The 20,829-nt window shown below is 43.1% G+C and overlaps 8 protein-coding genes across 8 annotated transcripts; 3 read left to right on the forward strand and 5 right to left on the reverse strand.

The window, feature by feature from the left end:
* The first annotated feature begins 82 nt into the window (after nt 1-82).
* On the forward strand, nt 83-1,758 carry K450DRAFT_238890 (uncharacterized protein). The gene is made up of 2 exons (XM_051588678.1): nt 83-548; nt 666-1,758. Exons 1-2 carry the CDS (start codon nt 152-154, stop codon nt 1,682-1,684), a joined length of 1,416 nt encoding a protein of 471 aa, XP_051445011.1. The 5' UTR covers nt 83-151; the 3' UTR covers nt 1,685-1,758.
* Nucleotides 1,759-1,815: 57 nt separating this feature from the next.
* K450DRAFT_238892 (uncharacterized protein) lies at nt 1,816-7,829 on the forward strand. Its single transcript, XM_051588679.1, has 15 exons — nt 1,816-1,946; nt 2,320-2,449; nt 2,536-2,653; nt 2,725-2,837; nt 2,908-4,399; nt 4,461-4,538; nt 4,605-4,690; nt 4,767-5,105; nt 5,173-5,289; nt 5,361-5,831; nt 5,896-6,063; nt 6,127-6,499; nt 6,586-6,637; nt 6,701-6,890; nt 6,959-7,829. Exons 1-15 carry the CDS (start codon nt 1,876-1,878, stop codon nt 7,565-7,567), a joined length of 4,407 nt encoding a protein of 1,468 aa, XP_051445012.1. The 5' UTR covers nt 1,816-1,875; the 3' UTR covers nt 7,568-7,829.
* Nucleotides 7,673-8,389, reverse strand: K450DRAFT_238898 (uncharacterized protein). The gene is made up of 3 exons (XM_051588680.1): nt 8,359-8,389; nt 7,897-8,210; nt 7,673-7,817 (listed from the first exon to the last, which is right to left on the reverse strand). Exons 1-3 carry the CDS (start codon nt 8,361-8,363, stop codon nt 7,798-7,800), a joined length of 339 nt encoding a protein of 112 aa, XP_051445013.1. The 5' UTR covers nt 8,364-8,389; the 3' UTR covers nt 7,673-7,797.
* Nucleotides 8,390-9,228: 839 nt separating this feature from the next.
* On the reverse strand, nt 9,229-10,768 carry K450DRAFT_238904 (uncharacterized protein). The gene is made up of 3 exons (XM_051588681.1): nt 10,660-10,768; nt 10,146-10,348; nt 9,229-10,040 (listed from the first exon to the last, which is right to left on the reverse strand). The coding sequence occupies exons 1-3, from the start codon at nt 10,700-10,702 to the stop codon at nt 9,345-9,347; spliced, it is 942 nt and encodes a 313-aa protein (XP_051445014.1). The 5' UTR covers nt 10,703-10,768; the 3' UTR covers nt 9,229-9,344.
* Nucleotides 10,769-11,339: 571 nt separating this feature from the next.
* On the reverse strand, nt 11,340-12,349 carry K450DRAFT_238909 (uncharacterized protein). The gene is made up of 3 exons (XM_051588682.1): nt 11,763-12,349; nt 11,551-11,683; nt 11,340-11,485 (listed from the first exon to the last, which is right to left on the reverse strand). Exons 1-3 carry the CDS (start codon nt 12,174-12,176, stop codon nt 11,397-11,399), a joined length of 636 nt encoding a protein of 211 aa, XP_051445015.1. The 5' UTR covers nt 12,177-12,349; the 3' UTR covers nt 11,340-11,396.
* Nucleotides 12,271-14,611, forward strand: K450DRAFT_238919 (uncharacterized protein). Its single transcript, XM_051588683.1, has 2 exons — nt 12,271-14,063; nt 14,406-14,611. The coding sequence occupies exons 1-2, from the start codon at nt 12,524-12,526 to the stop codon at nt 14,453-14,455; spliced, it is 1,590 nt and encodes a 529-aa protein (XP_051445016.1). The 5' UTR covers nt 12,271-12,523; the 3' UTR covers nt 14,456-14,611.
* On the reverse strand, nt 14,492-15,541 carry K450DRAFT_238924 (uncharacterized protein). Its single transcript, XM_051588684.1, has one exon. The coding sequence runs from the start codon at nt 15,269-15,271 to the stop codon at nt 14,555-14,557; it is 717 nt and encodes a 238-aa protein (XP_051445017.1). The 5' UTR covers nt 15,272-15,541; the 3' UTR covers nt 14,492-14,554.
* Nucleotides 15,542-18,150: 2,609 nt separating this feature from the next.
* On the reverse strand, nt 18,151-19,956 carry K450DRAFT_238941 (uncharacterized protein). Its single transcript, XM_051588685.1, has 4 exons — nt 19,362-19,956; nt 18,712-19,273; nt 18,501-18,647; nt 18,151-18,361 (listed from the first exon to the last, which is right to left on the reverse strand). Exons 1-4 carry the CDS (start codon nt 19,577-19,579, stop codon nt 18,248-18,250), a joined length of 1,041 nt encoding a protein of 346 aa, XP_051445018.1. The 5' UTR covers nt 19,580-19,956; the 3' UTR covers nt 18,151-18,247.
* Between the last annotated feature and the right edge of the window lie 873 nt (nt 19,957-20,829).

Below are 20,829 nucleotides of genomic sequence, written 5' to 3' on the forward strand. Positions count from 1 at the left end.
ACTATAGCATCGCCGAGTTGCAAGCGACAAGGAAATGGGGAAATTTCACGCTGACCGACTGAGTGCCAGTCACGCACGTCATCTCACTGCAACCTCGGGCCATATTGTCGCTCAGCAAAGTACTGTCGATCGCTAAATGGCACGACCCTAAATGACCTCCCTACCTGATCAGAAGCACCCAGGCCATATCACTCAGTTTGCTCCTGAGGTGGTTCTTCAAATTACTAATAATCTCGGCATACAAGATATTTTGGCTCTTTCATCGTCATGCCGAACATTTTACCACATGCTGACACAACGGCCGTTGTTGTATACGCCACTTATCCTCTCGCCATATGCCGAAAAAATCACGAGCAAGACACTGTTTTCTATCTTGAAAAGACACTCTACTCCTGCTAGCTATATTCAAGACCTGGACTTAAGCGGTTGCTACCATTTAAGCTCAGAATCAGTAATTCACCTCGCGAAGAGATACCCTCACCTTACAGACTTGGACATTTCAGTAAATCCAAGAAAAGGAAGGCTTGTACCCGGAAGATACAGGGAAGGTGTGTACAAAGACTGGAGAAAGACAATTGCCTTTAATTCGGTAAATCAAGAATGGCGGTTGTCGAACCACGCCATGCATATGTTGACCCGGTGCACACTTCATACCCTATCATTAGCCGGCCATGATCTCGACTCCTCAACCGCTTACGCCATATCACAAATGGCCCATTTGACATCACTGGATATTTCGGGATGCACATGGCGACTCAGCCAAGCCGACTTACAAACCATTGCTCGTGGTCTTGGAAAAAATCTGTTGGAGCTTCGTATACTTGGTTTCGAGCCAACCGATCTAACGCTATTATGCTTACGCCAGCATTGTTGGAAACTTAAACTACTGCATTTAAGTGGGGGAAAGCCATTGATGATTTTCAAGCTAACTACCATTGTACATACTATGAAATCGCTCCAAGACATTCGAGTTACTCAGATCCGCGGAGGTGATGTTGACAGCTTGGTACAAAATCTGAATCCAGATACACAGTCACTCGATCTCAGTGCGAAAATGGACATGTATCCTTCAAGAGGGAGAGGTATGCGAATCGAATCAGCCCTCAATTTGACACCTAGGGGTTTCGATGCTTTATCGGCACTACAATACCTTCAGGTTTTACGTTTGTCAAACTTAAGCTGGATCTCAGAGGATGCCGTCTCAAAAGTAATACGCAATCTCCCATTGCTTAGTAAATTCGAACTTCGAATGTGGCCGGACATAGAGTCTAGTGACCTTCGAACCTGCGATGTGGTTACAACCCTTGTTCCTGACAATGTGCCAAACCTGACAGAAATCACCTTGGTCGGTGTTTCAATTACACAATCAACGGCTCTTGCTTGGTCAAAATTCAAACATTTGGAACAAATAGAGTTGTCCGACATCGGTGTAGAGGCAGGTTCGGGAAGTGGATTTATACGAAACTGGCTAATGGATATGGTATCTTTAGAAGCGTTACGAGTTACAAAATGCGGAATACAGTGGCAACAGGTTGCGGACATTGTACGAATGCGGGATAGTGAAGCGGACGATACAGAAGATTGGGTAGAGCACAATATAGATGAACTCGTAGGTAGCATGCAATACGAAGATGAAGTAGTTATTCGAAGGAGTCGTACAGGCTGGGAATGGCGATGGTCATAAGCAATAAAGAAAAGAATAAAAACATCACAATAAAGGCGCTTTTTTAAAAAGTGTAAAATTCGTCACGTGAACTCACTGGCACACACATAACGAGGACATGATCAGCCTCGTGCTCGTCGCTTGTTGCTATTCTATATCAAACCTGAAAGGCGTTTACGCACTGTATCCTATATCCTTCATATATATGTACAATGAAAGTATACAGAGCAGAAACAGGCCAAATCGTCGGCCTGCGGGAGGCCGACCTATATACCGTGAACTCGTAAGTAACTAGGAAGATAACTTCCTTTTAGCGGGGTTATTTGAAGAGCTGAGCCAAGCGATCGCCAAGTAAACGACACAATCGAAACGGATAAACGAACTCCAGCTCTATGGCGACATCAGACATATTATCTCAACTCTTATATGCTACAAATGACACCGTATTGTTATCGTCGGAGATCTTTATTTCGATACCATACCCCTCGGCAATTCGCACTGGCACTACGATTACCAACCATTGCCAAAGTCACAGAAAAAGTCATTCAATGCAGTTCCTCATATTACAAAGGCTTTATCAAATTGACCCTGTTGTTCTTGGGTGACAACTTGCTAACGTAATCCTTGGCGCTAATATTTCCTTGTCTCAAACTCAGCCTCGAAGGACTGCGGCGAATCCTTGAAAAGTATACAGGTGTACCAGCGGATGCGCAGATTCTAATGACAAGCTTTGGTACCCAAGTGAAGCAGGATATGGTAGAAGGGGTAATCAAAGCAACCGGAAAGGTATGATATGCAATTCATGCATTGCGAGATTTTTTTCCCCCGATGACCAATTTAGCGTATGTCTGACAATTTCATGACCATCAAAGGAGGAATATATCCTTATCATTTATGACCGACAATACCTGGATGCATCCCATGAAGAAGTGTTGACGTTGATAGAAGTGGAGATGCCCAAGTTATTACAACCACCCAATAACATTGATCGTTAGTATAAAACATGTTTTCGACTATGAACTCACTCCTTGTCACTTTATTTTAACTGTTTCAATCTCCAGCTGTGTCTGCTCTGCGTAATGTACGCTCTCAGCGCTCAGCTACTAAATCAAACTTATCCCAGCACTTTGAACTTTATCAAAGCTTGTTCGAAGACTTTGATGCTTATGGCGAAGTAAGTTTACATAATTTAGGACCCGTGACAACTTGTCCGCCGATGGAAATTGATATTTATTGCGTGACAGGATGTCATGAACATAATCAAAACACACACTATTCTGGCGAACACCATCGTCGGAGAGCAAAAAGCGCAAAGCATGGCCTTGAATGTAGCGCTTACGAATTTGGAAGCTCACGTACGTGCCAGCAGCAACAAATTCAAGGCGTTTCAAGGTTTCGCCAACAAGGAGTTTTCGTTTCAGCTGGCTGCAATTGAAGGTGTTACCACTGATCTCGAATTACTGCGAAATACTCGCATCCATGAAAGTCTTCGCAGCGCATTACCCAAAGACCTCAAAGTAACCTATCTGTCCGACCTGATCGATGAGGCAAGCATATCGAAAACTCGAACTGCCCTTTCGTCCTCAAGAGACACCCTTGTTGCTGAAACTCAAGATCTCACGTCTCTTTTGGAGGACATCCAGCATGGAGAACAAACTCTTCGTCGCAAGAGCTTAAGCGATTTTGACTTGCAAGGATTGGATACTAGATTGGTGGACGTCAGGGAAATTTGTGAAAAGGCTGAATTTTTGCGGGACAAGATTCAGCGTGATTTCTCTCGAGTTCATGACAAGGTTCAAGATATAATGCCTCCACAACAAACGAAGTATAGACCATCATCCACCAGCCCTACCGAAGCCCTTTCTTTCTTCCAATCTGGACCGCCACCTACTTTACCCTCGCACGCCAAAAAAACCCTAGAAGCATTTGACCACCTTGGCGATATTCATGCTAACGAGTACCTTCCCAAACTTGCTGACTATGAAAGGCATATTCGAAGTCATCTTGTAGAATTGGTAAAATCCAAAAGGACGGCTATGGAAGGATTCTTGCGACAAATGAGTGTGATATCGCATCTCCAAAGTGAAATTGCTGCTGTTTCTCCACGAATAGAAAGTGTTGACAAAGATCTCAAAACACTTCGACGCCAAGCCGGAAAAGACGGTCTCCAGAAGCCAAAAAGTATCATTCTTGCCTATGGTGCATTAATCATCGAGATTGTTCGGCGCAAGGAATATGCTAATATCTTGCTGGAGAATGCCAACGTCATTGCTGACCTGTTTGGACGATTTCGCATGCAAGAACAGAGCAGGCGAGACCACTATAGGACAGAGTTTGCCAGAGTCATCCCATTTCAGTTGGAGGCCATGGACGATACAGCATCCTATTGCGAAGTTTCAGCCACCAATGTCCGTGACAGAAGCCCAACGCTCACTCGCGATGATGTGAACGAACTACTGATGTTTTTCAAGGACTACTTGACGAATGATATACGTTCTGCCATGGGTTCACCGCTTGGCCAAATGTCATCTCGCATTCCATCGTATGGCAGTCAGCAGCAGACGCAAACCATTACTTCTTACGTATCAAGAGCCAGTAGCCCAACAATGTCCAGGAATCCATCTCAATCCAGAACTTTCGACTCAAATCATGAAAAGATCATCAGTTCCTTAATGCAAATGAACGAACAGCTGAACACCCTGCGAAATGAATTTTTACTAGCTGTAGATCGCTCATGTAAGTTACCGACTGGGTCAGCAAGCTTGAAATGTAGCTGTCTAAGTGAACTCTATTTCAGACTTCCAAGATCAAAAATCCGCACTTGCTAATGGCCAAAGCCGTCGTATATCGGCTCCTGTGTTACCTACTTCACGAGGTATTTATTGTATTCAATGCCACTTCGATCAACTAAGCGAACAATCTTCTAATGTATTTTTAAAAGTGTCATCGCCGATTATTGCGAACGAGTCAGATGCGCAGCTTGTGCAAAAAACAAAGGCATTGGATTTAGCCGACGAAAAAATCAAGGTAATGTCTACAATCAATTCTTTTTTAAACAAAAATAGTGCCTCATAATTGCTACTTTTCTTAAAATGTTGTAAAGTCATACGAGGCACGCATTCGATCACTGGAGGATGCTCTTCAAAGGACTTACAAAGCTGGCTATTCATCATTTATGGGAGAAAGTGTGCAGCTTGGTAGAGCCAAGAGCAATGACGATGCACCAAACGCACAGCCTGCCTCTGTCAGCTCGTCAGTATACTCCGTTGTTGAAGACCAATGGACGAAGAAGCAGATAGGCGATCTTTACATGAAACTACAACAAGCTGATAGACGAAATATGGAGCTTGAAAAGGAACTTCAGAAACATCGTTCGGCCTCTTCCAGTCTGTATTCTCAGCGCAGCGACATTTCACGGTCTTGGGAGCGAGAAAAGATTGAGGTATGATTGCAGTCATAGGTCACTGAAAGCTTTTACTCCCATATACTGACATCATATTGGCACACAGTGGGAGAAATACAAGGAATACAATGAGCATGAGAAGGAAGAGCTTCGATTACAAATCCATGATTTGGAGCAGCTTTTGGAAGAAGAGCGACAGACATTTGAAGACAACCGTAAGAGTGTAAGTATTCAATTTCATCGTGATACGTAATGCAATTCGTCTCAGGTAACTAACTCTTTTTTTTTTTGCAGTTGTTGAAAGAGGCACAAATTCGTGATAATTTGGCCGACATTCGCATCGCTGGAGCTGAAGGTGACTGGAAGTCTAAAATCGAAGAATTGGAGGTCAATCTTCACAATCAACAGGAAGATACCAATCGCATGAGAGCGAATTATGAAGAAGAAATTAGACTTATGAAAGAAACCCATTCTCGCGAACAAGCTTCCTTGCTACAAGAGAAGAATGCAGTGGCTGAGAAAGCTAGGATTGATAATCGAAACGCCAATGACAAAATTTCCTCCCTTGAAAATCGTATCGAAGATCTTGTGCAAGATATCGAAACTGAGAAATCAGATGCCCTTACCAAGATCCAAAAAATGCAAGAAGAGATGGATAACAGCGAGCAAGCACGCGATGAGATCAAGCAGAAATTAGCCCAAGCACGCGGTATGGTTGCAGCTGCTGAGCATGATTGGATGGAGAAAAACAGTGCACTTGAGAAGGTAATAGCAACTTCTGGGCTCACAATGTCATCGCTTAGCACGCCTACTAATTTTCAAAATATAGATTGAGGAAGAGCAGGCAATGCTACGAGGAATTGTACAGAACATTATACCTAAGTTGACTGATGATCGCCAGTATGAACTTGACCAAGATATGTCCTTCTTGGAACTTCTAAATGTGCTGGATAAAGAAATTGACGAAGGATCAACACGCTTGGAAGAGATTAGATCTGTAAGTGTATATGCTGATTATTTCTTTATTCTTTGGCAAACTCTAATTCACCATGCTACTTAGGCTTTTCTTGAGCTGCAAGAAAATCAAAAGCAAGTTGAGATGGATTTGGACAACTTGTCGGACAAGCACTCTGCACTGCAGAAGCTTTGCTCTCAAATGGCCACGAAGCTTGCCGATGTTCGCTTTTCTGTATTCGGGGAGATCACCAACCAGCTACAGTTGCCTGTTGACGAAGATGAGGCTAGCAATTTGATGCGACGTCTCTCATTTGATACCAACATTGATAGTTCCAATGCTTTTGCTCAATGGGCAGAAACCTTGCATTCTCTTAACAATATTGAACTGTCCAAGTTTGTCTCCAAGGTTAGGAAGAAGGTAAAGGATGCACATGATCTTACCAGAAGATGGCAAAAAGAATATAAGGATTTGAAAGGTGAGTTCATCTTGACCATCGAAGCGACGGAGTTAGAGCGCACAGTGCAATGAGCGTATCCTAATTAACGAGCGCCTACCTACTAGAAAAATACAACCGCATCGCTTCGGAGGCATTTGAAAAAATTGCATTTAGAAAGTAAGTAACGATGGCGGCGCTTGGCACTAGCATACATAGTTCTCACCCGATGCGTTTACATAGCTTCAAAGTTGGCGACGTCGCACTCTTCCTCCCTACAAGGAATTCTACTGGAAAACCATGGGCGGCATTTAATATCAACGCACCTCATTACTTCTTGAAACCGACCGACAATATTATCACGCAGATGACCACTCGAGAATGGATTGTGGCTAGAATTACTTCTATCGATGAAAATGTCGTAGATTCTCAGGTTAGTTGGTGCTAAATATCTCTAGCCATTTGTAATGGCAAAGTACTGACCCCAATTTTTCTACTCAGGTGGCGACTTCCAACCCTTACGGTCTCTCAGAGGGCTTCAAATTTTATCAACTGGAGGTGGAAAATTGGAGAAACAGCCACCATCGTAAAGGTCATCGCAATACATCTGGAAAAGATAAGGACAAGGATGGTCAAGCACATAGCTCAACCAAAGGATCCTCCTATATGCAAGACTCAGTGTCAACCAATGCTCAGTCTCAAATTGAGCAGCATCAGAGCGACATGTCTGTTTCCAAAGAATTAAGCAACGGACGACGTTATACACTTCCTTATATCAATGGTCAAGACAGCGGACTTGCCGCTATTGTTGACAATGCTATTCATTCACCCGTTTCATCACCTTCCATCAGCACGCGGCGGCTGAGCTTTGATAGGCAACCCAGTGTTTCGAGTCCAGTGTTCCGACGACCAGCTTTGCCATCGACTCATTCTAGGCAAAACTACCTACCGATGTCGTCTAGCACTTCGGGAATGTCGGCCAGCACATCCATGCCCCCTACAGCTGAAACAGAGTCGCCATCATTTAATGCCGAGCACAGCGCCGATAAGCCATTATCTACCTCTAGCACCATTGACCAGTCAACCCTAATATGGGCTGCACAAGAATAATATGTCTAATCACCTTTCTCATACCAAATGTACATTAACACTGTAATTATTCTTGATGGATTGCTAACTTAAACGTGTAATATAAAGCAATTGTGATCTGGGAATTAATATGACTGACTGCGCGCCACTATATCGTATGTTTCCATCGGTCTAAGCGTCTTTTAACACACGTTGTTACCGCCAGGTCGTTTTAGTAAACAGCGAAATAGTCGATGGTTTTATTTGAATGTTTATACAGTGTTTCGTAAAACTAGATAGAGAGAAAACAGAAAGATGAGATTAGTTCAGTGATGTAGAGTGAAAGTTCAGACAAAACGCCGGTCGCTCACCTAGGATGACAGTGTCTCCTCGAAGGAACATTTTGCTAATGAATCTATCTTTGTTGACAGGCTTTGCCTTCTTTCCCTTTCCACTCTTGGGCACTTCGGTCCACATTTCCTTTACGTTTTCGAGTACCATGTTGCAGTGTCGATCAAAAGCTTTGACGCGCGCCAACAACTTGCGATTGTTGCGGCAGTTGATCAAGACTTGTGAGTTATTTTTGACAGCCTGTTGCAAGACGGATAGTGGTCCGGTGTTGAATTCTTGCTCTTCAATTTCGCGAAGCTCAGCTTCTGACATCTCAGATTTCGGTTTTGCAGCGCTAGATTGGAATTAAGAAAAAACGAAGGGAGGGTTAATTGGCTGTTCATTCAAAGTGAGATTCAACGGATTTCTGATATATGGCAATTCAATCATATAGAATATAGCATAATCAGAGTAAGGCCAGCCAATACTGTCACGCATCGTACCTCATTTTTGTGTGTGCTGTGAGAACTTGATCGAGTCGCAATTTTTTGTTGTGCGATTTTCACTGCTACTGTAAAGAGTCACGTGGTCTCATGGCCCTTCCCTCCACTCAATCCCGTTTCATTGGGCCAGCGATTCACTCCGACTTGGATCCTCCCCTCATCCTCTTTCAACATGACGGAAATCATATATGAAACCACGTTTGCTAGTGATTCCGACAAAATACTATGCCATGCACATTCACTAGAAGTCTGCAAAAAGTGCAACGTCGACTGGTCAGAGCACAATGTCATCGCTCAAAGCTTAAAGCCTTCTAACGGCGAACTTCCACCACCCAACGCGCCAAATCTACCAAGGAACGGTCAAGTCAATCGACTTCGCGAAGAGGGCAACAAACATTTCAAAACCAAAAATTACCCAGAAGCTATTCGTTTTTATTCTATGGCTTTGGAAGTATCGTCTTCACGGCCGCTGTGGGAGCCATTGGCTTTCCAGTTTGTCAGAGAAGAGCTATCACCGGTTCTCAGCAACCGTGCGGCTGCATACATCGGTATGAAGAACTATGTGGATGCTCTAGTAGATGCCGAAACTGTCACCCAACTTAAGCGAGAGTGGAGCAAAGGCTGGTTCCGAAAAGGCAAGGCTCTTAGTGGACTTGGTCGACAAGATGAGGCATTGGAGGCCTTCAACACTGGACTTGGATTTGACCCAGAGAGCGAAGAGCTGAAGAAGGCTGTAGCCGAGCTGGATCTTTAAAATAAAAGAGGCTACTAAACCCTCTTTTGGCTGCAAACACATCCTTTTGACTATATACACACTCTTCTTCCTTCACAATAGCTTAGAGGTACAAACACTTGTTATTTTTTAAAAAAAAAGAAAAAAACAGTATGTTATATTCAATACGTTATCTACATTGACACATGCAGACTACATCAAATGCAAATAGGAAAAAAGCACAGCAGAGAATGTTAATAGAAAAGCTGTAGGTTTATACTTCAATCTTGTTAGCTTGACCAGTCTTCTTTTCTTCCCAGATGACTTCGTCAACCACAGCATTCATTTGATCATCGGCTTCCAGAGGTTCGTAGTTGTGTCTGCGGCTCTTGATAAGCTTGCGAGTAGTAGCAACAAAGCCAAAGAGAAGCAAGGCGAATGAAGCGGTCATAGCAGTTTGGAAGTAAGCGTCTTGCTCGTTCCACCATTCAGAAACAGGGTCAATGAAATTGCCAAGGCATCCTCCTTGAGTTTCATTTTCAGGGATCAAGTTAGGAAGAGCATCTAGGTTATCAATAGATTCCTCAGAGGTTGCAGGCATAGAGGCAACAGTAGGTCCGGGCATAAGGAAGCCAGTCAAAGGATCAACGTTCCACTTTTGAACATCACCGCTCTCAAAGACATCAAGAACTTGTTGACCAGCGACGGTTTGAACGACATTTTCACCGTTAATTTCGAGAATACGTTCTTGGACATTGATGCGACGGAAAGTAATGCCTTCTTCAGTGGTCATTTGATCTTCCAAGCTGGCAGTGACCTCAACCGTGGCGAGACCAACAAAGAATGAATCTTCAACAACAGCGAGTTCCTCAGCAGAGCTGATACTGAGCTTGTCAGGGTTGGATCCAATTTGGGCTTCGATTTGGATAGATGAGACGCCAATATCGACAGGGTGGCCATTGCACATAAGCTAATGGGAGTTATTCCAGGAGAAAAGAGGGGGGAGAGGAAAATCAGTATGCATATTTTGTATCAAAGCAGTATAGAACAATTTATATCGACGGGGGAGACATACCTGGCTATCAATAACATCAAAGTTGACACGGACAGCCATGACTCTTTCAGCAAGGAAATCGCCGTTGTCATCCAAAAGGTCATCAACTCGAGTAACAGTAACAATCAAATGTTCACTGCCTCCGAAACCGAGAGGTTCCTCTTGGATGTCCACAGACGTGGCAGATATATCTTGGAGGGGTGACGCCATTACATTTTGCAATGCTATAGTCGATATTGAGAGAATATATGTTGGTGGAAATTAAAAATAGCCCATCGGGATATCAAATTGTTGCAATAAGAAACGTGTTGGAGGAAGAACAGTAGTTGTGAGCAAAGTGTTGTCCAAGTGCGGATGTGTTTTCGATATGCGAGGGAGGATAACACAGCCATGATAATAAGGTAGACACAGATTAGTGTGAGATTGCATGCATGCCAAGCAATTTTCAAAAGGCGAATGAGAAAGTGAGGAAAGAGGATATCGAGTTAGTAGCGAGTAACTAGTGAAGCACCAATGTTGAAAGCGAATACATTACCAATAGCGCAAAGTAGACCGAGGGCAAGTTGCTTCCACTTCATATTTGTTTGGACCAGAGGAAGAAAAACGAGTATGAGGCGAATAGATAGGTGATAGGAGTGAAATGCTTAGCGATTGGTGTGAGTGTGACTGCTGTTCGTGAGGTCATGCGCTGGCAACCGCAGATTACTTTTTCTGGCATCAGCGATTATGAACTTGGCTCCGCGGTCATAATCGAAAGCTACCAGTTAATATGTTTTATCATCATCGACCGAGTACCCAATTTCCCTCAGCTATAACTGATATACTTCAAATAAGCTTATGCAAATGACTGAGGAGCTCGGGTCAAATTGGTCTGCGGACGGTTTTACCTGGGCCATACAGCCCGCACAAGGATTGGTGCCGACTGGAGGGGGCCAGAACTGGCTATGTCTGCAGAACAACCGATAATGTTTTTTTTGTATTCATTGTTTTAACTAATCAAAACATTTTGCTCTGCAGTCTCACTTTCAGCGCTTAATTAATATTATTTTTCCATAGCTGTCTACAAAGCCTTTTTATTTATTTGCTGCACCTTTTTAGCTGCGAATCATACCATTCGCGATCAAACATTATCGTGACGGCAGTTACCGCGTTTGAATAACTTATACTGGAAAACCATTGTATCTCTCTTGTTGAAATAGGAGGACGTATATCAACATCCGTCAATTTCATATTGCATTTATTGTCATACAAAGCATGGGTAGGATGGTATGTCTATGAAGGATAATTATAGTGAGTTGCATCAAGCAACTCAGTAATATGGATACAAAGTAAAGAAGCTTCACGTGATTTTGTTTTTAGAGCTGAGCAACGGCTGCCATGGCAACAGTTAAAGCAAGAACAGTTGCTGAGATGGTCAAGGAGTTACCAGCAGAGGAGGGTGCTGAGGTGGAGGAAGGTTGGCTTGATCCTGTGCTGGAGCTGGCGCTGGCACCATTAGCATTGTAACAAGCTGAAGTATTCCATGAGGTGGGGCTAGTCTTCAAGACAACATCGGTACACTAATAAGAAAAAAAATAACAAATTGAGAGTTAATGACACCAGCCACAAAAGGTTACATATGGCAAAACAGTACATTACCTGGTAGAGGATTGAGTCTCCAGCGTTATAAACAATCTGAAGAGTAGCATTAGCGCCATCGACAGCTCCAGAAACCTTGGAAAGGTCAACTTGAAGACAAGCTTGCTCGGGGAAAGAGTTGGTGCCATTAGCAACGGTGGTGTTAGAGCTAGTGAAGTCAGCAGCACTGGGGTTGCTGTTAAGTGCCAGGTGGACAGAGTACTGGTACTGAACGTGTTCAGAGTTGATTTCCAAGAATCCTCCCTTGATAGGGAATTCATTTCGAGTGGTGTTGACAGCATTGAACCCACCGCAAGGGGCAACAGGCTCGTTGTCCTCAATGAAGCCTCGAGACTGTGGGTAAGTCAACTGGTAATGAGCTTGGACCGAGGAAATAGCAGCCAAAAGGAGAACAGTAAGACCAGACTTGAACATGTTATGGATTATGAGGAGGAAAACGTCGTAAGGTTGTAAGGGAGTTAGCAGGGCTAGCTTTTATAACCCAGCGACTTGAGCTTTTTTAGCGTTTGACTATGCTTTGATTGGCTAGAGAACGGACCCTGGTGTCATGCAAGATCACCGCTCAGTACTCTACCGCGCTTGAATGTACTACTTTGATGCACAGTCCTTGAGCTAATTGAGCGTTTCCGCCTCCTACCATTGGCTAACCTGCGGCCAGCTCCGGGAACACATTGAATAAATTAACATAATCACATAAAAAAAATTCAATATGCTCCGCTGAATGTGAGCTTTTTTAGCTTGCATCAGGGTTTTGATTGGCTATGCTGACAATTCAGTTCCTACTTTATTTCGCCCGACGCTTTGCTAGTTGGAATTCAATCTTTCCTTTTCACTTTATCCCTTGCTTTTTTTCTGCCGCCCCCTTTGCTTGCGGGCCCCTACTAGTCAAGATGGATATGTCAAATATGAGCATGGACAGCACGCCAGACAACGTCAATACACCGTATGGCGCTGCTCTCTGTGGTGTATTAGCTGGTTTTATAGCTCTGTTAACACTTCGAAGAACTACACTAGCCGCTGTACGTTCATTCAACAAACGTTCGTACTATCGAAAACTTGGTAAAGAAGAACAAATTGCGAGCAAACCAAACAACAGTATATACCACAAATTGGAGAATCTGATTATAAACAAATTCAGCTGGACACCATACCTCGGCTCGTACACACTTTTGCCGCCATTAGGAGGAATTTTCATTGCTTGCGCTTTAGTCTCCACAATTGTGCCACTATTGCTTCTCAATGTTGATCTCAAGCTCAATTCTGACAGAGCTGGCTTTATCTCCCTTGCCATGATACCGTTTATCTTTGCAACTACTGGAAAGTCATCCGCTTTGGTGCTCCTGACTGGTATCTCACATGTCCAACTCAACTATATGCACCGATTGTTGGGAACAGCTATTATGGCTACTACTACAGTGCATATGTCCTATATGCTCACAGCATGGTGGCCATTTCCATCATTTTATCGATCGCAAGTAGCCACTCCTAAGGTTCACTATGGCCTGGTTGCTTATTCTTCATTATGCTTTATCTTTTTCTTCTCATTATATCCCATCCGACGTTATTGCTACGGTCTCTTCGTATCTACTCACTTCCTTTTCCTGGTGTTCATTATTGCTGCCGGTCATCATACTCCTTATGGTATGCGATATATTGCAACCGGCATTATTCTCTACATTATCAATGTCTTGGCTGGTTGGTTTGTGAACACCTATTTGACTCGAGCAAGAGTTCATATACTGGAAGGAGAATGCACCCGACTTGTCATCAACAGCGATATGAAGCATGAAGCCGGTCAACATGTCTACATCTGTATTCCAAAGATCTCACCTTTCGAGTGGCATCCCTTCACCATTACATCCGCGTCGAAAGATACTGATTGTATCGAATTACACGCAAAGGTTGCAGGAAACTATACTCGTCATCTGAACTCTTTTCAAGATGGTGATGAGATCACCCTTTTTGTTGCTGGGCCATATGGTACTGGATCATCAAATTTGGGATCCCACGAAACATCAGTCATCATTGCCGGCGGATCAGGAATCACCTTTGCTATCCGACATTTGAAGGAACTAGCAGATCTGTCCTTGGAGCAGTCAAACTCAACCACGCAATCCGTCACATTTGCTTGGTGTGTCCGTCAGCCAGAGCATCTTTCATGGTTTGAAGACGATATTGCAGATTGCCTGCAATCCTTCAAAGAGAGCGGTGTTTCGGTAACAATTGGCTTGTACATTTCTCGCCCTGAACCGGATCAAACGTGTCAGTCTAAACTTGCTTACGATAATCGAGTTCAGTATCATGTCGGGCAACGAGTCATTCCAAGGCAATTGATTCGGGATGCTGCGCACAATGAATCGGCTGGCATTGGCATATATGGTAAGGATAACCAAAAGGTGCATAAACATTGATGCCTAGTTGTTTACAAAACTAATGAAAATTCTTGACAACAGTGTGTGGTCCTTCCTCAATGAACTCTTGTGCAGCCAATGCCGTTGCTTGGTTCTCTAGCTTGAACAAGGCAAACATAGACTTCCGCCGCGAAGCTTTTGAATATTAGGCCTCATAACACATTCAGTGTTTTCTTTGTACATAGTATACATTATAATCATTCGCCATAGAACACTCATACCGCCATTTTACTTCCTCGCTATCATTCAACGTGTAACAATAAAATACGGTCACACCGCTGATCGTGCAGGATTTCCCTCTTAACATTCATTGATGACATTAACAGTTGGCCACGCAAAGCATTGATCGTACGTTCTTAGCGCTACAGTTCAGTGCAGCATTTATTTGGTTTGGTTGGAGGGAACATACTTTTTCCAAGCGTCAACAAATGGATCATTGTCAGAATCAAGCTCTGGAGTGTATTCCAAAATATCAGGAATAAGTTCGCCGATTTTCTCACCGTACGTCTCGCGTATATAAGCAGCAACCACGTCCATGCCAGAAGAAATACCGGATGAAGTCCAGAAACGACCGTCGTGCACCCATCTGGCTTTATGCACCCAATTCACTTGATGTCGAACGCTGGTGACTTCCTTGAACCACCACTTGTTGGTGGTGGCCCTCTTTCCGTCCAGCAAGCCAGTAGTAGCTAGAATACCAGCACCATTACAGATGGTGATGATAGTCTGTGCTTTAGATTCGGCAACGAACTTCAAGACTCTCTCGTCTTTGGCTGCATTAGGAACCCCGAATCCTCCAGGAATGACCAGTACATCCAAAGGAGGGCAAGTATCGAGCGTGTGCGTAGGACACAGTCTCTGGAAGGTGCGAGGCTGTTGCTGTTCAACATTTTCTTTAGTTTCATCAGAAGAAGAGTCAACTGGAACCATGGTGGACACCGGCTCCAAAGAGTCCAAGGCGATCAACGAAATGGTTATTGGAACAGCAGAAGATAAACCATTCAACATTTCCAGTGGGCCACACACATCCAGTAGAGCAAAGCCAGGGAAGAGGAGGACACCAAATGATTGGGGAGGGGTTGCAGTTGAGTTGCTCATCGTAAAAATGAATGCGTTGTGAATGCTTTGTCTCTTCTTCCTTGGTCTTTATGTACTGAGTTGTGCCATCGTGCACTGACCAATGGCAAAATAGAGCCCATCAAGTTGGCGTTGCCACCTCCGTTATTTTTTCAATTGACTCATACCGGAGGTGTTTGGTATTTTGATAATTTGACTTGGTCACCCTACGATACGACAAGAGGATGTTCAATGAAACTCAATTTTACTGATTCCCAATTTATGATCAATCCAGCCAATGGCAAAAAAGAGCTCACATAGCTTTGAGGATGGGCTATTCGGATTTGACTCATACTCGTCACCAACAACACATTGACGAACTTACCGATGACATATGCGTAGATTGATGGCATCGCATTAAAGTGTTCTAACTAACATACTATAACCAATTTGCATTATCAATCACAATGCTGTGCGCATACAACAGAAGTAACAAATTTTATTTAAAAACATCCAATTAACATCAGGCCCTAAATCGCTGCTGCCTTTACACCATCCGATCTAGATAGTACAAGTTTCTCAGAATTACATGATCTATTGTTCTTTTACAACTTCAGCTAATCGCTTCAAAGCTTCATCCATATTTTCGGGGGTAACATTGCTGAAAGATACTCGAACGTAAGGAGTGGGCTCGCCAGAAGGTACGAATGCCTAAAGCGGGAATGAGAAAGGTTAGATAGGTTCACTTACAGATAGCTATACAGCGCTTATCATGACTCGTGTGGTGATAACTTACAACTCCTGGGACAGCCAAAACCTTCTTTTCAACAGCAGAAGACGTAATAAGCTTGTTGGAATCCGTAATACCATTCAAAAGCTTGAGCCATACAAACATGCCTGATAAAAAGAACAAAAGAACTATCAACCAATGACCCAATCGATGTGCATGTACCGTGTAGATGTGTCCTTACCTGCTTGAGGAACAGTCCATTCAGCATATCCTTTCAATCTTCTTTCGGCGCATTCCAAGAACACATCGCGCTTCTCACGGTAGAACTCTCCTACGCTATCAATATGCTTGAAGAACCCTTCTAGTCCCCATTGGTTAAGCAAAGTGGCTGCCATGGCTTGTGGTACACCAGATGCCTGCAAATTGGTGACCATGGTGTGCATAATGATTCTATCCACCAGTTCCTTTGGTCCAGTCACCCAGCCCAGGCGCAAACCAGCCGATAAAATCTTACTTAAACTGTCAAAGCGAAGCACACGACCGTCGACATCCATAGAATAGAAGGATGGTACGCGTGGATTACAGAACTGTTTGGGCAATCAAATGATCAGTCATACACACATCGTTTTCTTAATGAGTTCCATTGTGCACCAAGTTCCTTTAGCCACTCACCTGGAGGAAATAATACGGATCATCTTCCATAATCAAAATGTCATAATCTTGACAAATCTTGTAAATAGCCTTTTTGCGCTGTAGCGATACAGTAACACCCGTAGGGTTGCTGCCAGTGGGAATAGTATAGAGAACCTTAGGGCGGGTAGCAACATCCTCCCAGTTCTTGAGAATAGATTCCAATGATTCGGGCATAATACCTTCGGTATCCGTAGACACTGACACCAAGTTACAAGGTTGTGTGTGAAGGAAGGATACAATGCCGGTGTATGAAGGGTTTTCGAGCATGATGTTACACCCAGGTTCAATGACCATCTCAAACGCCTTGGCAATCAAATCTTGAGATCCAACACCGATGGATACAGAAAAGTCCTTGTGTGGTGGGTTATGTTCTGCCAATTGAAGCTCGCGCAAAAAGTCGGTAAGCTGTGGGAGACCGGGCTGTGGAAGGAAGTAAATAAAAGGAAATACTCGGTCAGCGACAGGAACATGGAAGTATAAGATCATAGCTCCTATTTACCGTAGCACTGTACTGCAAGGACGTCTCAAATAGTTGTTGGTCTATACTGAGCTGGGTTCCGTCCTTTAGAGTCAGTTGCATGCTGGCGAATGGAAAGGTCGCTTTGTTGGGAGCGCCTGCTCCGAGCGAAATCTACAAAATAGAATTGTCGAATTTAGCAAAACCCGTTAGGAATGCCTTTGTATGTTTCACTGTAATATCCATACCATTCCCGGCATTTCCAAGTATTTCATTAGCGCACGAACTGAAAAACAGATCATGAATCAGCATCCCTGTAAATTACCAGCAAAACCCGTAAGGGTCGTGGGAATCCTTTCTCCTGACAAAAGGTATGAACTTACTGGCTGAAGGGGTTCGAGCTTGGCTTCTTGTGCTAATGAATTTTGAATAGTCCATGGTTTTTGACATTCCGGATAGAGAGGTGAACGAGCGGGCGGTTGACGGAGGCACTAATTTTTTAGCTCTAGAGATCATCTGTGATCGAAGACTCAACTTTAAAATAAAAAACTTGCACTGCTCCACACGCATCGACTCACAAATAAATCCAGAAAGAGCAAAGAGATCTTATGGGGTGGATTTAAATACTCTTCCGATATGCATACTTTTATTCTATTTTCGTCGGGACAACCCCTTCTGCATCATCTTGAAGGATATGATTATGAAGGTCGATCTCTAACGCAACACAAATCAGACACACTTTCCATCACGTTCTTTTATTATGAGATATGAAACTTCACAGTGACAAGTTGGGTGCAACATTTTGCTGTAATTTGGGTCGGCCCGAATGTGCGGATGGCGTCAGGATAGAAAAACCGTGTTTATGCATTATGCGGTGGATATACCATAGAGAACCCCGATGTCATCCACCACACTTTCCCACAATACTTGAGAAAGATGGCTTGAACGCATTAAAAGTTTAGAAAGATGGCTTGAACGCATTAAAAGTTTAGAAAGACGGATTGCTTGACAAGAACTTATTAAAAGTTTTAAAAAGACGAGTACAATGGTTTTGAATACTGGACTTATTTGAGCATGTGGATTTTATTACGCAGGTATTCGAATATTCCAAATAAACAAAAACTGCTAAAAAATGTAATTATTTTCTTTTAGCATATATACATTTTGCATTCCTTTTTGTTAGGATGATTTTGAATTTATTAGCGAGTGTATCCGGCAGCAGCTGGTGGTGGTGAAACCAAGTTGGGTTCCGATGGATGATCCACTACAACACTAAATTGAGATTCCTCATCTGGTCTGGCTCTAGGACTTGCTACATCACCAGCGGACATATTATCATCGGCAAATGGTGACCGTCCATTCCTAAGTTTAGGACTGGCTATACTGTCTGCTCCTCCAAAGGCCCGGCGGGCGCTTGATGCGTCAGGATCAGCCATGTTATCAATGACAAAGTTACGAGAAGACGCCTTCTCCGTACGATCATTCATCATACCAGAGTCGAGAGCATTAGTGAAAACATCGCGCTCGTATTCAGATTGCTAAATTTCCTATAGTCAGTCTTTGTATCTCACATAGTTATGCACGTTAGAAATTGTCACTTACCTCGTCGTATTTGAGTGATTTGAAGCCTAGATACAATACAACTGCGAAGATGGCGCCTGTAAGAGGTCCAATCCAAAACACCCAATGATTAAGTGTCCAATCTCCGGTAACTACGGCTGGACCAAAGCTACGAGCAGGATTAATGCTAGTACCATCAATTGGAGTTAAGAACATATGGCACATAAAGATAACAAGGCCGATAACGAAGGGGGTGAATGTGACAAGGACATTGTTCTCAATGATGATGAATAGAACAGTCAAGCACAAACAGCAGGTGCCCAGAGCCTCAGCGAAGAACGTTTGCGGAATATCGAAGCCTGGATTGATTTTGTTGACACCAAGGAGCTGATTGGCAGTCACCCAATTAGAAAAGTAGGCTCCAAGAATGGCTCCAACCAATTCGGCAATGAATAGAAGAAATGCACGGAACCAGGGAACATTTCCAGTGAGTAAAAGAGTCAAAAGGACAGCCGGGTTTAATGCACCACCAGAGATTGGAGCACACAAAAAGAGGGCGACCGTGATTGATGAACCGAAACTAAACGCAACGCTTTGAATTTGACTAGATGATGACAAAAAAGTAACAACACGAATACTGTTAGATTGATGTGGACAAAAACACATTTTTGCCGCGCAATCCTATACTGTACCTAAAAGTTGGCCCTGCAGTGCTGGGTACTTTATTTCCTGAACCGGCTGGTGCGTTAAGAGCTGCTTGGACGCCTGACAGTGCTAAGAAAATGAATACCGTCATGCCCATCAATTCACCAAGAGCAGCGATAACATCTCCTCTGAGAGGGAATGGCCTTTTGTCCTTTCCAGTTCCAGGTATAATCCCGGCGGGTACTACTTGCCCAATGTTTACCATGGTATTTAGCGTGAAGTTTTGATCAGAGAGTGGTTATTAAAAAAAAAAGACTTCGATCGTAGAAGAAATAAAACGAAATAACTGGGGGTTTTTAGTGCTCTTTGTTGTTTATATATCCACCGCTGTATATCTCGATGTAATGCGTGGAGTGACAAATTTCAATGCGCTACTGATTATATCGTGGTTTCTGATCTTATGTTTCAGGTTATCTGACATGGGTATCAGAGCCAGTATCGATTGTAGCCGTGATTAACCCCTTTCAAAGCATTGAATTTGTTCTTTCAAGCACTAAGATATTGTTCATATGTTAATAGACTCCATATTCATGGCAAAGCGCCATCTGTTTGGGCGTTGGTGTGAATCATGTTTGGAGGTATACACGAATCAAAAAAAAAATTTTACTGCGATCAAATTGAGGGTTTCGCATAATTTGATACATAATATTTATAGAGCCCATAAACTCACCCGATGCAGTGGTACTTCCGTATTACTTCCATGTATATGTCTTTCTTTAGGGCATATTCTTACCTTCTTTCTCATGATGATGTATTATTTATGCTGCTTAATTTGCATTGCTGCAGACGCGTAGATCTTTTGTTATCAAATTTTATAATTCCCAATTGACTTTGCAGGATTGTTTAGCATTAAGGGTATTCAGCTGCGATTGTCTCAGTAATATTAGAGCCACGATGGATTGAACGGGCAAGTCAACTGCTTTGGCAGGGGATTCAATATCAGTTTTGGGGCAGCTTTGGCTGAGTTGAACTTTCATTTGGTTGGGAAAATACCAACTATGCACCTCCCATGCAAATGTAAATCAAAACTCCCGGATGTCCGTAGTAAACCCTGCTTAATTCACGCGAGTAAACGCAATCAAACGGTTACGTAACTCTTCATGGCTTCTGAAAACATGCGTGATTTCAGAACAGTTCGTTTTTGTCACTTTATGGTTTGCTAGCCAAGGGTGTTGTGAAAGCACGATATGTCGCAGCTCATATTCGCTGTAATCATGATTGCCTTTTGTTTCAACTTTCAAAGCAGGAATTGTACTTCTGGACGTCAATTGAAATTCTAAATTTAATTATGTCTTCCTATAAAATTTTGCTCATATGTCTCAAATGTCTTGAGACGAACAGGGACTATCGATATGATGGCTCACCTATTTTTGGATCCTCACAAGCTACGAAAAAGCCGTAGAAGAGTGACGGTAAATTGAAGCCAACTCAAAAGCTACTTAGGTTAAGCTGATA

Source organism: Umbelopsis ramanniana, assembly GCF_025399195.1.
Source record: "Umbelopsis ramanniana AG unplaced genomic scaffold K450scaffold_24, whole genome shotgun sequence".
Lineage (NCBI taxonomy): Eukaryota > Fungi > Mucoromycota > Umbelopsidomycetes > Umbelopsidales > Umbelopsidaceae > Umbelopsis > Umbelopsis ramanniana.

What these genes read in the sequence shown, in the direction of transcription:
- K450DRAFT_238924 (XM_051588684.1), bottom strand. Translation starts at nt 15,271, where the DNA reads ATGAGCAACTCAACTGCAACCCCTCCCCAATCATTTGGTGTCCTCCTC.
- K450DRAFT_238898 (XM_051588680.1), bottom strand. An exon ending in AGGAGACACTGTCATCCTAG is followed by an intron (nt 7,818 to 7,896) that starts GTGAGCGACCGG and finishes CTCTCTATCTAG; the next exon opens with TTTTACGAAACACTGTATAA.
- K450DRAFT_238941 (XM_051588685.1), bottom strand. Translation starts at nt 19,579, where the DNA reads ATGGTAAACATTGGGCAAGTAGTACCCGCCGGGATTATACCTGGAACT. An exon ending in ACTGCAGGGCCAACTTTTAG is followed by an intron (nt 19,274 to 19,361) that starts GTACAGTATAGG and finishes GTCATCATCTAG; the next exon opens with TCAAATTCAAAGCGTTGCGT. An exon ending in CCCGCCGGGCCTTTGGAGGA is followed by an intron (nt 18,362 to 18,500) that starts GCAGACAGTATA and finishes TGGATCATCCAT; the next exon opens with CGGAACCCAACTTGGTTTCA.
- K450DRAFT_238919 (XM_051588683.1), top strand. Translation starts at nt 12,524, where the DNA reads ATGCTGACAATTCAGTTCCTACTTTATTTCGCCCGACGCTTTGCTAGT. An exon ending in CGATAATCGAGTTCAGTATC is followed by an intron (nt 14,064 to 14,405) that starts ATGTCGGGCAAC and finishes CCGCCATTTTAC; the next exon opens with TTCCTCGCTATCATTCAACG.
- K450DRAFT_238890 (XM_051588678.1), top strand. Translation starts at nt 152, where the DNA reads ATGACCTCCCTACCTGATCAGAAGCACCCAGGCCATATCACTCAGTTT. An exon ending in ACCCGGAAGATACAGGGAAG is followed by an intron (nt 549 to 665) that starts GTGTGTACAAAG and finishes CCCTATCATTAG; the next exon opens with CCGGCCATGATCTCGACTCC.
- K450DRAFT_238892 (XM_051588679.1), top strand. Translation starts at nt 1,876, where the DNA reads ATGAAAGTATACAGAGCAGAAACAGGCCAAATCGTCGGCCTGCGGGAG. An exon ending in GACCTATATACCGTGAACTC is followed by an intron (nt 1,947 to 2,319) that starts GTAAGTAACTAG and finishes TCTCAAACTCAG; the next exon opens with CCTCGAAGGACTGCGGCGAA. An exon ending in TTGAAGACAACCGTAAGAGT is followed by an intron (nt 5,290 to 5,360) that starts GTAAGTATTCAA and finishes TTTTTTTTGCAG; the next exon opens with TTGTTGAAAGAGGCACAAAT.
- K450DRAFT_238909 (XM_051588682.1), bottom strand. Translation starts at nt 12,176, where the DNA reads ATGTTCAAGTCTGGTCTTACTGTTCTCCTTTTGGCTGCTATTTCCTCG. An exon ending in GAGACTCAATCCTCTACCAG is followed by an intron (nt 11,684 to 11,762) that starts GTAATGTACTGT and finishes TTTTCTTATTAG; the next exon opens with TGTACCGATGTTGTCTTGAA. An exon ending in CTCAGCACCCTCCTCTGCTG is followed by an intron (nt 11,486 to 11,550) that starts GTAACTCCTTGA and finishes GCCGTTGCTCAG; the next exon opens with CTCTAAAAACAAAATCACGT.
- K450DRAFT_238904 (XM_051588681.1), bottom strand. Translation starts at nt 10,702, where the DNA reads ATGAAGTGGAAGCAACTTGCCCTCGGTCTACTTTGCGCTATTG. An exon ending in CGGTCTACTTTGCGCTATTG is followed by an intron (nt 10,349 to 10,659) that starts GTAATGTATTCG and finishes TATCGACTATAG; the next exon opens with CATTGCAAAATGTAATGGCG. An exon ending in TTGATGTTATTGATAGCCAG is followed by an intron (nt 10,041 to 10,145) that starts GTATGTCTCCCC and finishes AACTCCCATTAG; the next exon opens with CTTATGTGCAATGGCCACCC.